The sequence below is a fragment of the Dermochelys coriacea genome, chromosome 8, assembly GCF_009764565.3.
Source record: "Dermochelys coriacea isolate rDerCor1 chromosome 8, rDerCor1.pri.v4, whole genome shotgun sequence".
NCBI lineage: Eukaryota > Metazoa > Chordata > Testudines > Dermochelyidae > Dermochelys > Dermochelys coriacea.
This window is the reverse complement of record NC_050075.1, coordinates 30,891,292-30,911,390: the sequence shown is the minus strand read 5'-3', so window position 1 is coordinate 30,911,390 and position 20,099 is coordinate 30,891,292. Positions and strand designations below refer to the sequence as shown.

Below are 20,099 nucleotides of genomic sequence, written 5' to 3'. Positions count from 1 at the left end.
AAAAATGGGAAATACAAATTCAGCCACAGGCTTGTTTAGCATCATTCCAGTTAATCTTGACACCAGGAGGAGTCCACTGTGCCTGCCAAAACAACATTGCTAGGGCTGGTACCAATTTTCTATGATGACTGGTCATAGAATTCCAGCCAATCATCCTGAAGGCAACATCAAGAAACCAGGGCTCCATTGTGATGGAGACTATACAACCAAGAAGGTCTCTGACCTGAAAAAATCTTATGCTTGTATGAGAGGAAACAAACTTTCAGTGCTCTCTATCAAGCTTCCACATGAGGCAGGGCAGTGAGTCTATTGGGACGTGCAGAGAAGCCTGATAATCATGTGAAGCCCCTCTTCAGGCTACAGTGTTGTGGGAACTGTTCCTGTCTGGCTTTGAGCCCAAGAATCTTCACTCTTCCAGGGAATGGGGCTTAGTCAGAAGGACAGGAAGGGGTGTCTCTCCACCCCTCTGTTGCTCCGTAGGTTACCTCCATATTAAAGTGAAAGGAGCACTTCAGATAGTCTCTGACCAGATCTGAAACACCGCGATTCCACTCCCCACTAAGCTATACTTTCATGGGATTACAGAAGGAAAAAGTGAGTAATAGCTTCCAATGTTCAAAATGACTCATGACTGGCTGAAGCCCAAAGTGGTACTAGATTAATCCTACAGTACTTGTGTAGTAGCCAACCGGAGGCAGGCAGGCAACCTTTCAGGCTCCTGGAGACCTCTAGTAAGCTACTCCCACAATCAAGGTGTTTGTACCAATACCCCTCTTCATCTGAGCGGTCCCCACACCAGGTTGAATAGTTAACTCCCTCCCTCCAGGAAACAGCATGGGGAAGTAACCCATATACCCATGCCTCAGCTGCAGAAAGGTTTGTGGGGCTGCAGCTAGGAATAGAAGCACTAGGACGTGCCTTCTCTACCGGTAACTTTACAAACCTGCCTGAGGCTGCTACTGAGCACATCTCAGCACCTCCTTTAGGACTGCAGCTCTGGAAACCTGCCTGTGCCAGGGAACCATGCAGGAGGTAAGGGACTGGGGCACCTGCATCCCCAGCCAATGGGGAGCCACTGCCGAAGTCCTAGCTCTGTGGGCTGGGAGCGAAGCTTTTGGGGAGGGAAAGCTGTTAAGTGTTTATTGCAAAGTACACTCATTCAAAATTTCTAATTGCTACAGCTAAAACATCTTTTTTGTTCCAAGCAAAATACTGAGTAATAGTTACATGCTACCCAATTCATTGGGTATCTCAGCAGGCACTGTATAACTTAGTTATTGACCTAGATCTACAGTATTTAGAACAAGATGATGTAGCTCTACCCTGTAGCTTGAAATTCAGGATAAAGGATAAAAAGATTCTTACTTTACACAATTAAGGACAGAAAATTTCTTGAAAAAAGCAAGTTACCAGCACAATGTCCACTGTCAAATCTCTCAGCAGCTCTTAAACAATAGTTGATTAGCCATTGTAACTGTTTAAAGTATTAGGAATCTAAGCAACTTGCATATAAGCAATTCAAAACAAACAAATGTCCACACAGGTTGTTTCATCAGTTTAAAACAACACCTTTGAACTGCTGTGAGTTTGTGCACAGACACCCTGAGACAATATAGAAAGAAATCAAGTGACTGATATGGCCTGGTAATTGTAGGGAGAAAATAAAAATGTAGATAATAGCGTGAAGGGGCATAGTGATTTCTCCTCATGATAAAAGGTGCAGATTGCAGTCTTAAGGTCCATATCCTAAAACAAAGTGGTAGGTATCTTCTGGCAAGATGCAAGTGATAAAAAAAACCCATCAAGGACATCATTGTAAGATAATCTGGGAGTGGCTGGTCACCTAAAACTATGAAACTTTGCACTCAAATGAACAACAAATGGCCAAAAGGACTGACAATTTGCACTATATCTTTTTTTCTGTTTTTCCCCAGCCCCCATCTTTGTCATCTCAATGGGCCATAGTCCTCCGTCAAACTTTCTGGATATGGGTTGAGAAAGAGAGAATCAGTATACCCTCCCAGAAGCCCCACAAACGAATACAACAACGGAAATGCCACTCGTGTGTCCTTGGATAGGAAGTCAATTGCAACCTCTTGGAACTCAAAGACAAAGCGAAAAGCCACCTCCCAGCAGCTGTTGTCTCAAAAGTTTATGGACACAACTCAATAACCCCTCAGATGATTGTATAATCTATGGAAAAAGCCAGTATCAATATATGATTGAAGTTTTTAAAAGGTGTTTAGGAGATGTAGACATCTCTCCCATTAATTTTCATTAAAAATATTTGGTATTCTAGATTGACACTATACAAAACAATCATACGTGGAAATATCTGCTTTGCTGAAATCCCTTAGACTCAAGTCTTTAAATCAAGATAAATAAAAATTGTACTTGTGGGAAGCGCTGCATCATTAACAACCTAGCAATTGTGAATAAACCCCTCACATTTTGATTCTCATTACCAGCTATGTATGAAAAGTAGTATTTTGATATTTGAGATTATGGTACTTAAAACTATAGGCACAGTACCTCTAATGCATTGCAGTAAGAAACTATTTCTTTTTCTCTCTCTTCTTTTTCTCCCTGAAGGCGTTCCAACTGGTTGTGTAGGTTGCTGTTTGCAAGTTCTAGTTGCTCTTTGCTGTATTGCAATTCATTCATCTTCTCTTCAACACTGGCCTGTCCCAAAAACAAGTAGCAGCAAAATGATTTTACTTGTATTTTCTACGTAGTAGTTAGGTACTCTGGCATCAGTCCAACTTTTTCCAGTGTCGCCTACTCAAAAAAGAAGGTTCTCACCCTTCAGTGACAATCATACTAAGGTAAAAAGTTTTGCCCCAGCCATCATTACTAGCTTTTGGAAGAACCATATTAGTATGCCAGTTTATTCACAAGATGCAGAATACTGTACATGACCTTCTAAAACTGTGTTGGTATAGGAGAAGACTAGAGGTAGACATTTGTCTTCAAATAGAATGTTCATACCATAAACTTACACTGATAAAGTATTAGTCACATACCTTCACACTTTCAAGTTCTGTTAGTTCAATCTGGAGATTTAGCACTTCTGAAGACATAGTTTCATGTACACGTTCAGACATCATGTGCAATTCTTCTGATTTGGCATTAATGACTGCCTTTTGATGTTCCACTTTGTGCTTTAGTTGTTTCTCACTTAGTCGGGTTTCATCTAGGTCTGCTTTCAGCTTCTCCAACTTAAAAACACATTAGTGAAGCAATTGATATTGTAAATATTGCCAGAGCCCCTGGCATAATTAACAAAATGAACCGAAGGCTGTGAATTAGGGTAGGCCTTACTAAAATAGTAATACTGGGTATCAGCTAGTATCAAGTAAGCACATTCCTGACCTAACAGAATGGTACAGAGATACACAGCATTCTCAAATAACTACATAAGCACATGCCTAAGAAACGGTACAGGAACGCACTGACCTCTTGTAAAGATAAAGGGAATGACAGAATATTGGAGAAGGATATTTTGTTCCAATTACCAGGTACAAGAATAAAGGTGGTAACTAACAACTTCTGGAGTGTAATACCTAACTTATTTGTATCAATGTATGAAAAGAGAAGTCATAGAAAGGACATCTTGTACAGGCCTAGGGGCCAGTATTACATTATGTTGATTAAGCTGCTATGCTGCCTCAGGCATACATCTCTTAGTGTACCTGTAATCATTAAGCCAGCGCACTAGGACTGCACTTTGTCAACAATAAACCTGGCCCTCACCACCGAACTAAGCACATGGTCTTTATGAGTAACATTGAGGTCTGCTGAATCAACACGCTGCACCCTCTGCTAGGGCATAATATACTGCTTTTGTAACAGGCTACCATGAAGCCAACCACATTGTTTTGTGACAACATTCTTTCTTACGTTTTACCTAAATTCCACATTACTCAAGCCAGCTATTCATTGGCAAACTGCAGAACAAACTTAATTATCTTGTATAGAATCAGCAATATTCATTTAAATATTGCTGATATTTTCCTCCCTCTGAAATTCTACCATAAGCAGCCTTTTGTCTCCAATACTATTTTATTAGTTACTAAGTGCCACTGTGCTGGAAAGTTTGATTAAAAATAAGTAAATGGTCAGAAGGATTGATGGCTAACTGAGTTCTGGAATTTTCAATATAGGTACCAAGTACAAGAAGGAAAAAATAGCTGTATGTCTGAACCATTCATCTGATTTGTTGGGGTGATAGTTGCAGTTATTACTTCAAGAAATAAGTTAAGTATTATTGCAAATATTGCAAATATTCCTTAATATGTATGTCGGCAACATTTTAGCAGTTCATTATATCCCAAACCTTGTTTTTAAGTTGTCTGATTTCTTGTCCGTGGATTCTTTCAAATTGTTCTCGCTGTTTTTCCAGTTGCATATTTTGTTGCTGCTTAAGAGCATCACATTCAAAGCTCAAGCTTTCCAACATTCTATTCTTGAGCTCAACTTCTCTCTGAAGTGAATACTTGTCTTGTTCAAATTTCTGAAAAAGAAATGTGATATTGATAAGTCTTTGTTTCTTTTTAAGTGGCTCCTCAGGCACTGGTTTATTTTAATGCATTTAGACTCGAGATCCAAGACCAACTAATTACTAGGACTTCTAACTCCAGCTGATCTGTCTTTTTCAAAAATCATCAAAAAAATCATCTTGCTTTACGAAGATTTTCATGTCTGTCTTACAGGAAAGAGCCATCCATCCAGAATTTTTGTAATTTATTTGGTAGTTCCTATATTCCTCTAATTCTCCAGGCAGACTGCAGAGAGTCCCCTACCCACGTGGTCCCCCATGTGTTAGTGTTTGGGCATGTCAGTCATGAACCATCTTGCGACATCTACTACAGTGTCCAATCTATAGTCTATCTACAGTGTCCAACTAACATGAGGAACATGAATATAACATGAAATACTTTAATGTGTTGTTAGCATTTAACAATCATTTTAAAATGTTAGCTGAAACATGTCATGTAAGCTATTAAGAAGGAAAAGAATTATTCAAATGTTTACTCACTGTTAAACTTGATCTGAATGTCAGGCAGACATGTGACAAAATAGATGCAAGTCCCATTTATCATTCCAGCTTCCAGTTTGAACAATCATCTCAGTGGTTTATTACAAGACTTCCAAAATAGTGTGCTAGCTAACTATAAAGAAGAGCTTGGGTTTCCTACATTTTATGCTTTCATTCAGCTAGAAATTTGGAAAAAGATGCTATCCTAAGGAGAGGATAGTATAAAAGCCTAAACCAATGGAATCTAATGAGACAGATAGAATGGCAAAAACACCACTCTAGAATAAATGAGTATAATTAGGCTTGGCACAATTTGATTGAAATCTAGAGATATTGGAAAAGGTCAATTTCAACTGACTAAAAATCAACACAAAATTATCCATGTGTAACAGTTGGCACAAGCACAGCCTCTCCCCCGTCCTTCCACCTACAGTGATCGTGAGTCACCTGCCCTGTGCCAGCAGAGAACTCTCTGCAACCCTGCTGTCACATGAGTGAGGGAACAAGGCTGTAACAATGGAACTGCGAAGGGCTCCCTGCACAGCTCCAGTGTTGTTAATGCTGGTTTCTTGCAGGCACAAAGTGTAGGAAACACTGCAGTCCTGCTCTGCCCTGCCACAGACCCCATCCAGGGCCACAAGAAAGAATAGCAGTCCCTGACAGCTGGAGAGGCCACCCCACGCTACGTGGTGCCTGCCTGTGGACAGCAGGGTGACCTCCCTTGTGGCCCGGGGTTGGAAGAGATCATCCTCTTCCCCACAGTCCACAGCCTTCTCTGCACATGCAGAGATTAGGTGTCACCAGCAGTGCAAGGAGCCCTTTGCAGCCCTGCTGTCACAGCCCAACTCTCTCACCAGCTGGGAGAGCTGGGGTCCTCTGCTCCTCTCTACCAGGACTGCAGCCTTCCCTGCACTTGTGCCTGCAGGGATTCAGTGCCATGAGCTCAGCAGCCGCAGAGGGAGTTGTCCGCAGCCCTGCTCGCTCACTCACCAGCCAGAAGTGCAGGACTGACCCCAGGCACAAAGTGTTCAGCAGCAAGGTGGCCTCCCCACACATCCAGGGTCTTGTCCTCCTCCTCACAACCCTGGCCATAGGTCTCTGCTCTGCCAGGCCAGGGCCGCAGTGTCCCCCCCCAAAACACCTTGTGCCCAAGTGTCTTGGGTTTGTTTGCCACACTGGGAGCCTCATCCCGCTTTCAGAGCTGCCCTAACCATTCCCTGCTTAATTTCCCACAACTGTAAAAATTAAAGTAGTTTAAAAATCACAAAAGTTAAAAATGATATTGAAGTTACAAAAAATAAAAATATTCCATCAAATCTAACATAAAAGTTTACCTCAGTTTTGGTGCTCAATTCACTCCGGAGCTGATCTAACTGATTCTGCATCTCATTTTGTTGTTCCAGTATATGCAAGCCATATTGTGCTGCCTTTCTCCGCTCATCTTCTGCTTCCTTCAGTTGACGACGAAGATTAGAAACTGCCTCTGTCTCCATTTTCTTTTCGCCGTCCAGCTTCTTTTGGAAGTCTGCACATACAAGATGAGCAAAAACAAATTTAGAGTCAACATAAAAACGAAGCTCAATATAAAAAACCTAGTTTCTCTCTAAAATTCCTTTTCAACATTCCAATATGATGTATGGTCTTGGTGTAGTGGACTTTTGAAGAATAAAATTAAGAACTGACTCTGCTCATTTAAGGAAAAACCAAGATAAAGAGACTTGTAGGCTCTAAAGTTTTACATTGTTTTGTTTTTGAGTGCAGTTATGTAAAAAAATTTTCTATTTGTAAATTGTACTTTCACAATAAAGAGATTCCACTACAGTACTTGTATGAGGTGAATTGAAAAAATAGTATTTTTTACAGTGCAAATATTTACATAATAAAGCGAGCACTGTACACTTTGTATTCTTTGTTGTCATTGAAATGACTATATTTGAAAAACATCCAAAAATATGTACATAAATGATATTCTATTTTTAATCTTGCAATTATTTTAATCTCACGATTAATCATAATTATTTTTATAATTGTTTGACAGCCCTAGTTATAACCATGTTTATTCTTGTACGGGCATGGTAGAAACCCAACCCCCCCAACCTTTGGGGGTGTTGAACTTTTATCAACATAAGAAGTTTGATTGACTTAGCTACAGCAAAACATTTCTAACTAAAAAAAAATCTCTGAATATATTCAGTTTCCATTCCATGAGTCCTTAAACCAGTCTTCTAGCATCAACTTTTGTCTTGCTTTTATTACATTTAATTTTTCTGACATGTTAGTGACAAACGAGTGCCAAGTAGCAAGTTTACATTTTGAATATTATAGTTATTAGTTAAGCATTGAAGTGTGAACCGTTTCTAATATTCTGTTTGATACATTAATACTGTAATTTGTTTAAGACCAACTAAAGAAACTTAATCTTCGAGTTCATTTAATTTTTTGACAAGTAGATTGGTTTGAGTGAACACCTCATAACTCGGAGCAAATACTATCTACAATGTTGCCTACTGTGCATACCATCCATTTAGTGCAGAAATCAAAGTCATAACAGAAAGGGCAAGAAACAGTATTGAGGATGGCACTGCTGCCAGATTAACTACTAGTTTCAGAGCATTTTATGTTAGAAGTATTTCACCTCTGAAAGCTAACTAAAATGGCACAAAAAGGTTCCATAATTATCTCTCAATTATGATTTCTATAAATTAATATTAACTCAGTCACATCAAACTGTTCTAACTTTAGAGGATACTGGAATATTAAATCCCACAATCATATTTTAAGGCCAGAAGGGACCATGATGATAATCTCACCTGACCTGCCTAATACAGGCCATAGAACTTCAACCAAAAATTTCTGCATTTAGCAGATCAGATGCTATAGGCAGAAGTTTTCTAGAGAGAGGCAGACCAAAAGTCCATTTAGCCCAGTATCCTGTCTTCTGACAGTAGCCAATGCCAAGTCCCCAGAGGGAATAAACAGAACAGGTAATCAACAAGTGATCCATCCAGTCACCCATTCCTAGCTTCTGGCAAACAGAGGCTAGGAACACCATCCCTGCCCATCGTGTCTAATAACCATTGATGGCCCTATCGTCCATGAATTAATTAGTTCTTTTTTGAACCCTGTTATAGTCTTGGCCCTCTTCCACTTTCCACACACCAGACACACACACAGGGATTGACGATATTACTAGAGAAATTGGAAGAACAAGTTTTCCCCAACCCCTAAATGTGGTGCTGGTGTCTGGAGTTGAGATAATATTCAAATGTAGAACAAAGACCCCAAGATGCTAATGGTAGCCTTTGGGGGTGGAAGAGGGAAGAATAAATAAATAAAACCACTACGTGGGTTTTCATAGATTCCAAGATTAGAAGGGACCAACTACTATGACCATCTAGTATAATCTCTGTTATAACACAGGCCTGAGAACTTCCCTGAAATAATTCCTGTTTGTAATAGAGAATCTTTTAGAAAAAGGTCCAATCTTTATTTAAAAAAAAAATTACCAGAGATGGAGACTACACCACAACCTTGGGTAAGTTGCTCCTACTGTTGATTACTTAAAATTTTATGGCTATTTCCAGTTTGAATTTCTCAAGCTTCCTCTTCTATACCTAGTCTCCTAGACTGGGGAGGTCACTATTAAATATCTGTCCCCCGCCTAGGTATTTACAGGTTGATCAAGTCACCCCTTTAACTTTCTCTTTGTTAAGCTAAATAGATTGAGTTCTTTGAGTGTCACTATATTTAAAGGCATGTTTTCTAATTAGTTCATTATTCCCATGGCTCTTCTCCCTGTCCAATTTATCAACATCCTCCTTGAACTGTGGATGCCAGAATTGGATATTTTATTCCAGCAGTGGTATCACCAGTGCCAAATACAAAGGTAAAATCATCTCCCCACTCCTAATTTGAGATTGCCCTCTTTATACATTCAAGGATCACATTAGCTCTTTTTGCCACAGCATTGTACTGGGAGCTCATGTTCAGCTCATCATAACCTGCAAATCTTTTACAGTCACAGCTTCCCAGGATAGTCCCCTATTCTGTGATTATGGCTTATCTTCTTTATTCTTGGATGTGAACATTTTTATTTAGCTATATTTAGCATTTAGCATATTGTTGGCTTGCACCAAGCTTACCAAGAGATCCTAACAGCAAAGGAGACTGGTCTCCAATACAGCACAATTTACCACACACCTAATTTCTGTGTCACCTGGAAACTACCTATCTGTGATTATTTTTTTCTTTCAGGTCATTGATACAAATGTTCAACAACATAGGCCCAGGAACCCATCCCTGCTGAAAACATTGCCGGAGAAGACTCAGAACCATAGGGAGTTCTGGGAAAGAAGAGATTTGGCATGTTTTTTATGGTTGTTTTTTTTTTTATTATTAAAAACAGGGGACTGAATTTAGCTTCAGGACCCATAAAGGTCAAAGCAAGCTAGCTGAGGAGGAAGCAGAGGAGAGGCTCCATGGTTAGGAAGACAAGTAATGTACTGCAGAAAGACCCTGGACAACATTAGAAAACTGACCCTAACCCAAAGAAAGCTCGGAATGAGGAGGAAACTGAGGCAGGGAAATGTGTGTAGAGTTTATTTTTGTATAGACTGCCATAGTTCTCGTGCACTTAAGTAAAGACCAACAATGGCTAGGAATCCTGTGCAAAATCCGTGTATAAGTTGTGTTACACCTATCACTTGTCCTCAAAGGGTTTATTTGTGGACTCAGAATGCCCACATGCATAGAGTTCTGAAAGTGTGTGTTTAAGATATCAGGGAGGGTCGGGTCAGCACTACTACCAGGGACTAGGCAGTTAGATCTTGGGGTCTTAACTGTCAAGAATAGGTGCTAGACAGAAGACCTGCATCCTGAAAGTATGGCCAGGGACTCCAAGATAAGGTCTGTGCCTGGACTCTGTTCAGGCTCTAGAAGCTTAAAGCATATGGGATCTAGTGGTTGGTTCCCTCACAGCAATCTGGAGCAATCTGTACCCCCCAAGAGACAGAGTACAACTACATATGAAGACATCTGTCACAGATATTTCAGTATGCCTTTGCTCTTCCACACACTCATTTTTTGCTTATTTACTATTTTGGCATTCTATTCATATTTATTCAAATCATATGGCATTTAAATACCCTATGGAGGTTCTTATTCATACCTCTCTACTACCAAAAAAGAAAACGTTGTGTTCTCCAGGTAGAGAACTAGAAAAGCTTGGGAAATTACAAGCCGAGATCTGATTACGAATTTTAGTACATCGTTGGATAGTCAAAACTTAAGTTCAACATACAGGAGATACAATATAAAATAGTTCAGACTACATATACTTCAGCTCTAACATTTTTGTTGTTGGATCTAGCCAAGTATCTTTAAAAATATAGAGATCATCACTAATGTTTCATTCTTGAAGAAACTGTCCAAATTAATGCCTTCTGGGCACAGTTAATTTTGTAATTAAATGTTTCAGCATGGTTATTCGAGACTGTCAATTCTTTATACTGTTGCATGATCCCACTTAAAACTACAGACTTGTCAGTCTTGAACATTAAACTAACAATTTGAGACAAAAACTTAATCCTAGGCCCTAATTCTGCCAACACATGCATGCAAATAGTTCCACTGTTTCTATTGAAGTTATTTACATGCATATGTGTTATCAGCTACTCAGTTATATGGTGGAGTAGTATGAACAGTTGGAGTAGAGTGAATGAGAACAAATTGGAATTATTTCTAAAACAGTTAATGTATTTAGTCTACTTATCTACTGCGTCTGAGGCTTATTCTTAATTGCTTTTGAAAACATAGGCTAGCCTGATAAGAGAAACATATGGCTAAATGGTTAACAGGTTAAGTACAGCATAATCACTTGGAAGAGCATCACAAGTTGACACAACAAGAACTAACTGCTAATGGTTGACTCAAGTTTACAAATGAAAAGCCATTTGTGTTTATACATCTTGTATCATAAAAAAGAAGTATCCTGGCCTACAGTCTCTTTTGTAATAAAACATTACAACTCTATTTGAGGCTTACAGCTGCTCCTCACCACTACACCAAAAAAACCCAACCATATCAAAATTTACCTCCCAAGCATACCAGCCACTGTTAGGCCTTTTCCACAAACACCTGGAAATACAGCAATTGCAAACTCAGACCACTGGGTTCATCTAGTCCAGTATCCTGTCCTGTAAAGTGGTCAGTACCAAATGCTTTGTATAGGCAGTGTGAAAAATTTTAGTTCACTGTTATGGAATAACGTATCCATAACCCAAGTTTCTTCCTAACCCCTATGTCAGTACTCAGACCATAAACCAGACTCTGCTGAGATTTTTGTCCCTCTAAACCAGTGGCTCTCAACCTTTCTAGACTACTGTATCCCTTTCAAGAGTCTGATTTGTCTTGCATACCATCAACTCATTTAAAAAACTACTTGCTTACAAAAATCAGACATAAAAACACAAGTGTCACAGCATGCTACTACTGAAAAATTGCTTACTGTCTCATTTTTACCATACAATTATAAAATAAATCAACAGTATAAAAATATTGTATTTACAGTTCAGTGTTATAGTATGTAGAGCAGAATAAGTCAGTCATTGTCTGTATGAAATTTTAGTTTGTACTGACTTCACTAGTGCTTTTTATGTAGCTTGTTGTAAAACTAGACAAATATCTAGATGAGTTGATTTATCCTCTAGAAGACCTCTGCATACTCCAGGGGTACACGTATCCCTGGTTCAGAACCACTGCTCTAAACAATTATTTTTAAACACCTAATTTAACTGATGGCATTGCTGTTGATAAACACGTCATTCTTCTTTTGCATTCTACCAAGATACTGGTCTCAATCTGGTGGCAGCAAGTTCTACAAGTTTTGTATTAAAAAATGGTTTCCTTGTATTAGGTTGAAATTAGCTGCCTTTCCATTTTACTACATCCCCTTCTTCTTGCATTATTTTCTTCATACAAGTACCTGCTTAAGCCACAGATCCCCCTCTGAAATAAATACCATTTTACAGCACAAAAATTGAGGTAGAGAAATTAGATCATTACAGTGAGTTTGAGCAGATTTGGAAACAGAATCCAGGAGTCCTTATCTTTTCCTTTTTTATCAGCATATCATCTTAACATGCGTTTGTCACCAAATTTGGCATTTATAACCTCTACATCTGGCCACAGACAAGGAGGACTCTAAAACGTAAGATTTTTAAGATCCTATCACCCTGGTAGTTAAAACTCTAGATTCTTCATGGCTCATAAAAGAAGGCTATTAGGACTAACTAGGAATATAGGTGGTCTCTAGTGATATTAGACAGCCTTGATATTGTGCCAATAATAGCAGACCAAATTTATACTCATGCACAGGATCATTTTTCCCACTTCCTTGTTCAATGTTAGTAAATGAACTATGACTAACAGCTTGTAGTGTGGATTTATAAAGGAAACAAAGACAATACAAAGTCAATTTGAAATTACCCCAGAAATACATTCTTACCCTGCTTTAATCAAAAAGTCTGTTTTTTTTAAGAAATCTCTGAGAAAACATTTCTAACTCACCTTTACGAGTCCATTAAACTATTCAGATTTTATCCTCAATGTACAACTTTAATTTATATGAACAAAGTTTCTGCCCATAGCTGAAGCTGGGCATATCAGTCTATTCTCCGCACTTCTTTCAGGTCTGTTGCTGCCTTTTGAAAATGCAAATCAGACTGAGACCCTATGGAAATGCAAATCCCATTCAAATCCCATTTGAGGCAGCTGTCAGCTAGTACAGGGACAGCAAAACCACACTAGGCTGCCAAAGGACAGATTCTCTGTAAAGAGCACCAGTCAGTAAAAAATAGGAAGCTACATCCCTGGCTCTGCTCTACTCCCAACACAAACAATCTGCAAATTTCAACCTGATTCCTATACACTTTCTCTTCTTTAACTCCCTACCTCTGAGGAGCTCAAAGGATAACCAGCAAACAAAACCTAGTAGAAAATTTTCTCAAAGAAAATTAAGAGGGAGGGAAGAAAAGTTTCTAAAATATTTCAGGGGCAACATTGTCATGAAAAGCTCAGTTGCCATAACATCCACTTCTGGGAAGAGGGAGAATTGTGACATTTTGCTGCTACTTGGGGGGTTAGAACAGCATGGGCAGTGACCTGCATGTTTATCACTTAAGCTAGCATCGATGGTTCCAGGAGCTTTTACCCATGATCTGCTGACAAAATGTTACACATAAAGATCGCTGTCTAAACTAAGTCATATTTAACCCATCAGGTTAACTAAACTACTCAAGGTCATGTTAAAATACTTCTATAGTTAGCTAATAAATACAAGCCCAAGGTTCAGAGTAACAAAAGCAACCAGGTTCTTATTAATTTAATTTAGCAGCTACTTGGCAGAGCTCTGAGCAGCAGCTGAGTTGCAGGAGTTCTATCTGCAGTTTCTGGAGGAGAGCAGTGCATCTGTTTTCACAGCCACAAGGGCTGAACTCATTTTTAAACAAAAAACTTGGATTCTGTATAACATCACGTTGTAGTCTCTCTCACCACCTCTTCACCTCCCCATGCTTCACTGGCTTTTTCAAGCTCTGTGGAAAGCAATCTGCAGCCCAAGCCCATTCCCAGGCTCTTTGAAACTATACCAAGTTTGGTAAACTTACTTACCTGAAGTAACGCTTCTTTGAAAACACAATGCACGATTCTTACACCTGAATCTTAAAACGTTAATGCAAGACTGATAGGATCCATGTATTTATTTTTTTCATTCTTGGAAACAGCAACAACAGGACAGAGTGCAAAGCCAAACTACCTACTAATTGTTGCATATCCCCTCTACTCACAATATAAACAATGCTCTCCAGATATTCCAGCCAGTTCCTCCATTTGACAAGAGGCAAAACTCCCTGAAGAAGAGTCAACACAGATGGCTTTACCTCCCACAAAATCTGCTGTCATCAATCATTTACCAGCCTCTCAAGGCCAGTAAAATTTTCAAAAAATGCCTTATTGATTTGGAAGCCAAAAACCCTACAGAAAGTCATTGGACATTGCTGCTTTAGAACAATGGCTCTGAACCTTTCAAAACTACTGTACCCCTTTCAGGAGTAGGATTTGTCTTGCGTACCCCAAGTTTCACCTCCCTTAAAAACTACTTGCTTACAAAATTAGACAAAATACAAAGGTGTCACAACACACTATTACTGAAAGAGTGCTTACTATCTCATTTGTACCATGTAATTAGAAAATAAATCAACTGGAATAGAAATATTGTACTTACATTTCAGCATATAGTAGTATACAGAGCAGTATAAACAAGTCACTGTCTGTATGAAATTTTAGTTTGTACTGACTTTGCTAGTGCTATTTATGTAGCCTGTTGTAAAACTAGGCAAATATCTAGATGAGCTGATGTACCCCCTAGAACAGCAGTTCTCAAACAGGGGTCTGGGGCCCCCTGCGGGCAGGATTCTAAGCAAGGCTGGCATTAGACTCACTAAAAGAAAAGGAGTACTTGTGGCATCTTAGAGACTAACAAATTTATTAGAGCATAAGCTTTCGTGAGCTACAGCTCACTTCATCGGATGCATCCGATGAAGTGAGCTGTAGCTCATGAAAGCTTATGCTCTAATAAATTTGTTAGTCTCTAAGGTGCCACAAGTACTCCTTTTCTTTTTGCGAATACAGACTAACACGGCTGCTACTCTGAAACCTGTGATTAGACTCACTGGGGCCCAGGGCAGAAAGCTGAAGCCCCACAGGGCTGAAGCCCGGGGCCCCAAGCCCCACCACCTGGGGTTGAAGCCGAAGCCTGAGTAACTTAGCTTCGTGGGGCCCCAGGCAATTGCCCTGCTTGCTAACCCCCAACGACAGCCCTGGCTTTTATAGGCACAGGTGGGCCATGGAGTTTTTATAGCATTCTGGAGAGGCCTCAGAAATAAAGGTTGAGAACTCCTGCCCTGGAAGACCTCTGCATACCCCAAGGGGTACGCATATCCGTGGTTGAGAACCACTGCAGAAGTTACCCAATATTTAACCTCTGTCAAAGCAAGGGTCAACCACATGGAGAAACACCTGCACCAGTCTACATTTGCACTGTAGGAGGAAGCGGGGGGAGGGGGGAAGAGAGGAAGAACGAGCAAGGCTAAGTAAGGGGATATTCTACACAGAGCTGGTAGCACCATCTATTACTATATTTGCTTAACACTCCCCACAATAAGATCCTGTTTTCAATTGCTTTTAACTTTACAAACTTTAACTCTTCAGGCTGAACTTTTCCACTTCATGTATCTACCTCAGGCTGTTTTTTTTGTTTTTTTTTTTTTTCTTTTCAACGCTTCAGTCAAAATAATTCAAGCATTTCTGCGAACAATGCTAATGAAAAAAACTTTTTCCCCCATGTTAAAAAAAATGTCTGTGGATCTTTTCTTTGTAAAGTTCTCTCACCATGCTTTGGAATAGGGACTTGAAATTAGAAAGGAGGGTGACCGATGTGTTAGGGATGCACCTTTTGCCATTGCCATGAAAATCCAGCCAAATTTCATCAAGTTGGAAGCCTTTGAAAAAAACTGCAGTTCACACACGCTCAATGGACATTTGCTGGAATTTAACAGCTAAGATTTCTGAAGACTGCATCCTCCATGAGCATGCACCATCCCCACAAGAATATCTACACATGACGGGATGGCACATACACCAAACCCACAGAGCATACTCCATTCCCTCATAGCTCCATCAAATGACAAAACTGCATAGATGCCATGCCCACGGAGCGACAGATTATGCTCCCTCCAGCCTAGCGCTACAAGGATGAATCCTGATTTTCACTCTGGCTGGGCACCTGAGCTGACAGCAGAGTCTGTTTCTCCTATGCTCTCTATGACCGCTCCCACCCAGGCAGTGTGGAGGAGAAAGCCATTTGATTCAACTGTATGGGGTTGCAGGGCAGAGTAGGTTAGGACAAGGAGCTGACAGTAAACTAGGTCTGGGAGCCAGGGAAGGAAGGTGATGTAACACAGATAGCTGGTGAGTGGAGAGAACTGAGAAGAGATGCAGAGGATGAGGAAGAGAAAAGGGGAGACAGATCTGACAGTGAGCCAGGGTGCAGGGAGTGAACTACGACTGGCTGGGTAAAGAGACTGGGACAAGGAGCTGGGGCATGCAAGAACACAGATCAAATGAGAAGCCTGGAAAGGGAGATTGGAAGCTAGTGGGGACAAGGACTGCGGGCAGGCAAGAAACATTAGGAAGCAGAGGAGTGAACTGGGAATGGCTGGACAAGAAGAATGAGACAGGGAATATGGAGAGGTGAACCTACGACTTTTAAGCAAGGAGACTGGAACTGGGAACAGAAGGCTAAGGAGCTGAGACTAGGACAAGGAGCCAGTAGTGGGAAAGAGATAGGACTAGGATGGGGCAAAGGTGGTCAAGCTTAGGGGAAATGGACAGAAAAAAATCTGTCCACTAGTGCACACTCCCTTCTAGAGTTTGAAATAGAATTCAAGATTTCCAAGTCTTTACCACACCTCTGCTGTCAGCAAACATCTGTAAAAACTACAGTCAAAGAGTCCCATTCCTCTCTAATGCAGGTCCACAAAGAGGCTAATTAACCATGTGGATATCAGTATGATGCCACAAGAAGGAATCTGTCCCCCCTCAAGTTTGCTTTTTTAACATCTTAGGAAAGTATACAACAATTACATTAAAAGAACATTATTAACTTTGCAAAGTCCTCAACTTCACAGCTGGCTGTTGTCTGTTTTGTTTCTTGCAACAGTTAGAAGACATAGGGCATGAAGCATGGGACTACTAGAAGAGAAAGGAGATCAGATGGTTAAAGTAGTTGAATGCTGTCCACAGAATTGGCTTCTATCCCTCCCTTTTGCCACTAAGTTCCTCCATGTTGCTAGGCCATCACTTAAACCAAACTTTTCATAGATGATTACTAATTGTATGTTCATTTTTTGGGTAACCAACTTAACACCCTAAGGCAGGGGTTGGCAACTTACGGCATTCGAGCCGATATTTAATGGCATGCTGCTGCCTGCCAGGTCCCAGCTGGCAGCCCCACTCAGCCCACTGCCGAACCCAGGCCGGCAGCGGGTTGAGCAGGGCCAGCGGCTGGGACCCCAGCAGGCAGCAGCGTGCCATTAAAAATCCCGTCCGTCCGTCCCCCCTGCGGGGTCAGGATGAAGAAGCTTGTTCCTGCCGGCTGCTGCTGCTGCAGGGAAGGCAAGGTTCCCTCCTCCCCTGCCTCTTCCCCCAGTATGCTGGGTTCCTGCCTCTCCCTCACTGCCCCAGATCAGCTGATGGCCCTTGTGAGGAGGAGTAGAAGCGGAGCCACAGAAGAGGTGGGGACGGGGCCTTGGGGACTGGGGTGTGGAATCAGGGCATATCCCCTCCAGCCCCCTGCCATGAGCCACTCTGGGCAGGGGGCTGAGAGCACCCCCACAACCCTAGGGCACATCCCCAGTCCTCTGCCCTGACCCCTACACCCCTCTTACACACCCCCCAGCCTCCTACCCTGACTCCTGCACCCTCCTCACACATACCCTGCTCTGACTCCTGCACCTCCCATACATACCCAGCCCCCCGACACCCCATGCCCTGACTCCTGCACCCCCCACATTCCCACCCTCAGCACCAAACGGGAGCTCCTGCATCCCCCACACACATTCCCACCTACACCCCTCGCACCAAATGGGAACTGCCCAGGTAAGCATTCCACACTCAAATCTCCTGCTCCAACCCTGAGCCCCCACCCTCATTCTAGCTCCTGGCCAGATCCTACACCCAAACCCCCAGCCTGCTCCTTCACTCCCAGCCCAGTGCTCAGTGCACTCCCACCCTCAGCTCAGTGCAGAGAGGGGAAGAGAATGGGCTAGAACCAGGAAGAAGGTAGGTACCCACTCTATGTGGGCAGGGCCAGGATCCCAGACCAGCAACGGGCTGAGTGAGACCCTGGCTGGCAGGAGCCGGCAGACAGAACCCCAGACCAGCAGCAGACTGAGTGGCAACGGGCTAAGCCGCTCAGCCCACTGCCGGTCTGGGGTCCCAGCCACTGGCCCCGCTCAGCCCACTGCCGGTCTGGGGTCCCAGCCACTGGCCCCGCTCAGCCCACTGCCGGTCTGGGGTTCTGGCTGCCGGCCCCTTGCCAGCCAGGGTCCTGGCCGCAGGCCCTGCTCAGCCTGCTGCCGGCTTAGGTGAACGGAACCCCAGGCTGGCAGCGGGCTGAGCGGGGCCGATGGCATAAGATCAGCATTTTAATTTAATTTTAAATGAAGCTTCTTAAACATTTTGAAAACCTTGTTTACTTTACATATGACAACAGTTTAGTTATATAATGTATAAACACAGAGAGACCTTCTAAAAAATGTTAAAATGCATTACTGGCATGTGAAACCTTAAATTAAAAAGTGAATAAATGAAGACTTGGCACACCACTTCTGAAAGGCTGCCGACCTCTGCCCTAAGGTCTGACGTGCACTAGCACTGAGCAGTTACAGTAACAATGGCAAATATGGAGTAAATAAGGTCACACATCAAACAACCAAGAGAACTCATTCAGGGAGCACTTCCCCTTCCATGCGCTAAATAAGACCAGGGTCTCTCTTCTAAAATGTATGTGGGCACATAAAACTGTGATAATAAATATGCACAAGGGGGCTGAATTACAGTTGCAACTGACATGTGACTCCTGTCATTCCCTGACTTCTGAGAGCTCCACTTTGCAACCTGAAATTTCTTCTAGGTTGGTCACTGGCTGTTCTCAGTGGTGGAGGATGACAGAAGGAAGAGTAATGGTCTCAAGTTGCAGTGGGGGAGGTTTAGGTTGGATATTAGGAAAAACTTTTTCACCAGGAGGGTGGGGAAGCACTGGAATGGGTTCCCTAGGGAGGTGGTGGAATCTCCCTCCTTAGAGGTTTTTAAGGTCAGGCTTGACAAAGCCCTGGCTGGGATGATTTAGTTGGGGATTGGCCCTGCTTTGAGCAGGGGGCTGGCCTAGGTGACCTCCTGGGGTCTCTTCCAACCCCGGTAGTCTATGATTCTACACACAAAACTCAGTCTACTGCGGAGTCTAGCAGGTTCAAGCACTGCCACACAGCAGCCTCCGCAGAGGGGAGCGTGGAGAAGGAAAGAAAGGACAGTCAGCTCCGACCAGCTCCACCCGGAGAAGGGGGACTCCGTGCGCCCAGCTCCAGCCCCCGCCCCCGCCTGCCCGGGGAAAGGGGCAACCCAAACCCGCCCCCAGTCCGCGACAGCTAACGGCGGCCGCCGACGCCAGCCCTCAGGGAAGAGCGGCGGCAGTGACGGCCCCCGGACTCTCCCGCTTACTCGGCCCGGCCTGCAATGAGGCTTTCAGCTCTGGCTCCGCTCGCCGCGTTCAAATTCGGCTCCAGGTCTAGCCTTTCCCCACAAACCTCGCGACAACAAACTCCACCCCTCCCATCGGCCCTCTTGGCGCGCCAACGCGCATGCGCCCACCGACCCTCTGCTCCCCCCCCCCCCGAATCCGTGCGCTCACCACCGTGTAGGCGCGTGAGCTTTGGATCGCAGTACGCAGGCGCAGAAGACCGCGGTCAGCCGACGTTTTCCCATTGCGCATGTGCGAAGCCCATAATTCAGGCGGGCCGCGCCAAGAGAAGCGGCTGTGGCGGGCGGCTTGTGGGAGGAGGGTGCACTGACCCCTTGGCGTGCGCCTGCTTGCTGCACAGGCGAGAGCAGCGGTGCACAACAGCACCCGCCTCACTGCAGGTGGGACGAGTTGCCCACCCTGAGATATATTTTTGTCCCTTTCAGTGCCTCTTCTGCGCTCTTGTACTGATTAAGCTCCATGGCGGTGCTGAACACACCAAATCGTTCAGACTAGAAAGGTGTGGCTCGCAGCGTGCACCAGAGTGCCACACTAATTCCCCCGCAGGGACGCTGCAGGCCTGAAGTTCTTACTCCATAGGGATGTAGTCCTGTTTGAAGAGGGCAATGTAAATGTGAACTAGGACTCTTGTTCACGTTGGCAGCGTCCGTTCCACCAGTGGACGAGAAGCTGGATATGAGTCAACAG

The 20,099-nt window shown here is 42.9% G+C and overlaps 1 protein-coding gene across 8 annotated transcripts in view; it reads right to left on the bottom strand.

The window, feature by feature from the left end:
* Nucleotides 1–19,644, bottom strand: part of SPDL1 (spindle apparatus coiled-coil protein 1) — a 49,071-nt gene extending 29,427 nt beyond the window's left edge. For 2 of the 8 annotated variants that reach the window (XM_038414127.2, XM_038414124.2), the window contains exons 1-5: nucleotides 19,373–19,413; nucleotides 6,373–6,563; nucleotides 4,337–4,513; nucleotides 3,024–3,218; nucleotides 2,533–2,682 (exon numbers count right to left, since the gene is read on the bottom strand). In XM_038414127.2, coding sequence (XP_038270055.1) covers nucleotides 2,533–2,682; nucleotides 3,024–3,218; nucleotides 4,337–4,513; nucleotides 6,373–6,531 — 681 coding nt within the window. In that variant the 5' untranslated portion in view covers nucleotides 6,532–6,563; nucleotides 19,373–19,413. Of the gene's footprint in view, nucleotides 1–2,532; nucleotides 2,683–3,023; nucleotides 3,219–4,336; nucleotides 4,514–6,372; nucleotides 6,564–12,604; nucleotides 12,758–16,758; nucleotides 16,847–19,372 lie in introns of those variants that run through there. The other 6 variants (XM_038414123.1, XM_038414122.2, XM_038414126.2 and 3 more) reach the window with 6 other exon arrangements.
* Nucleotides 19,645–20,099: the final 455 nt, after the last annotated feature.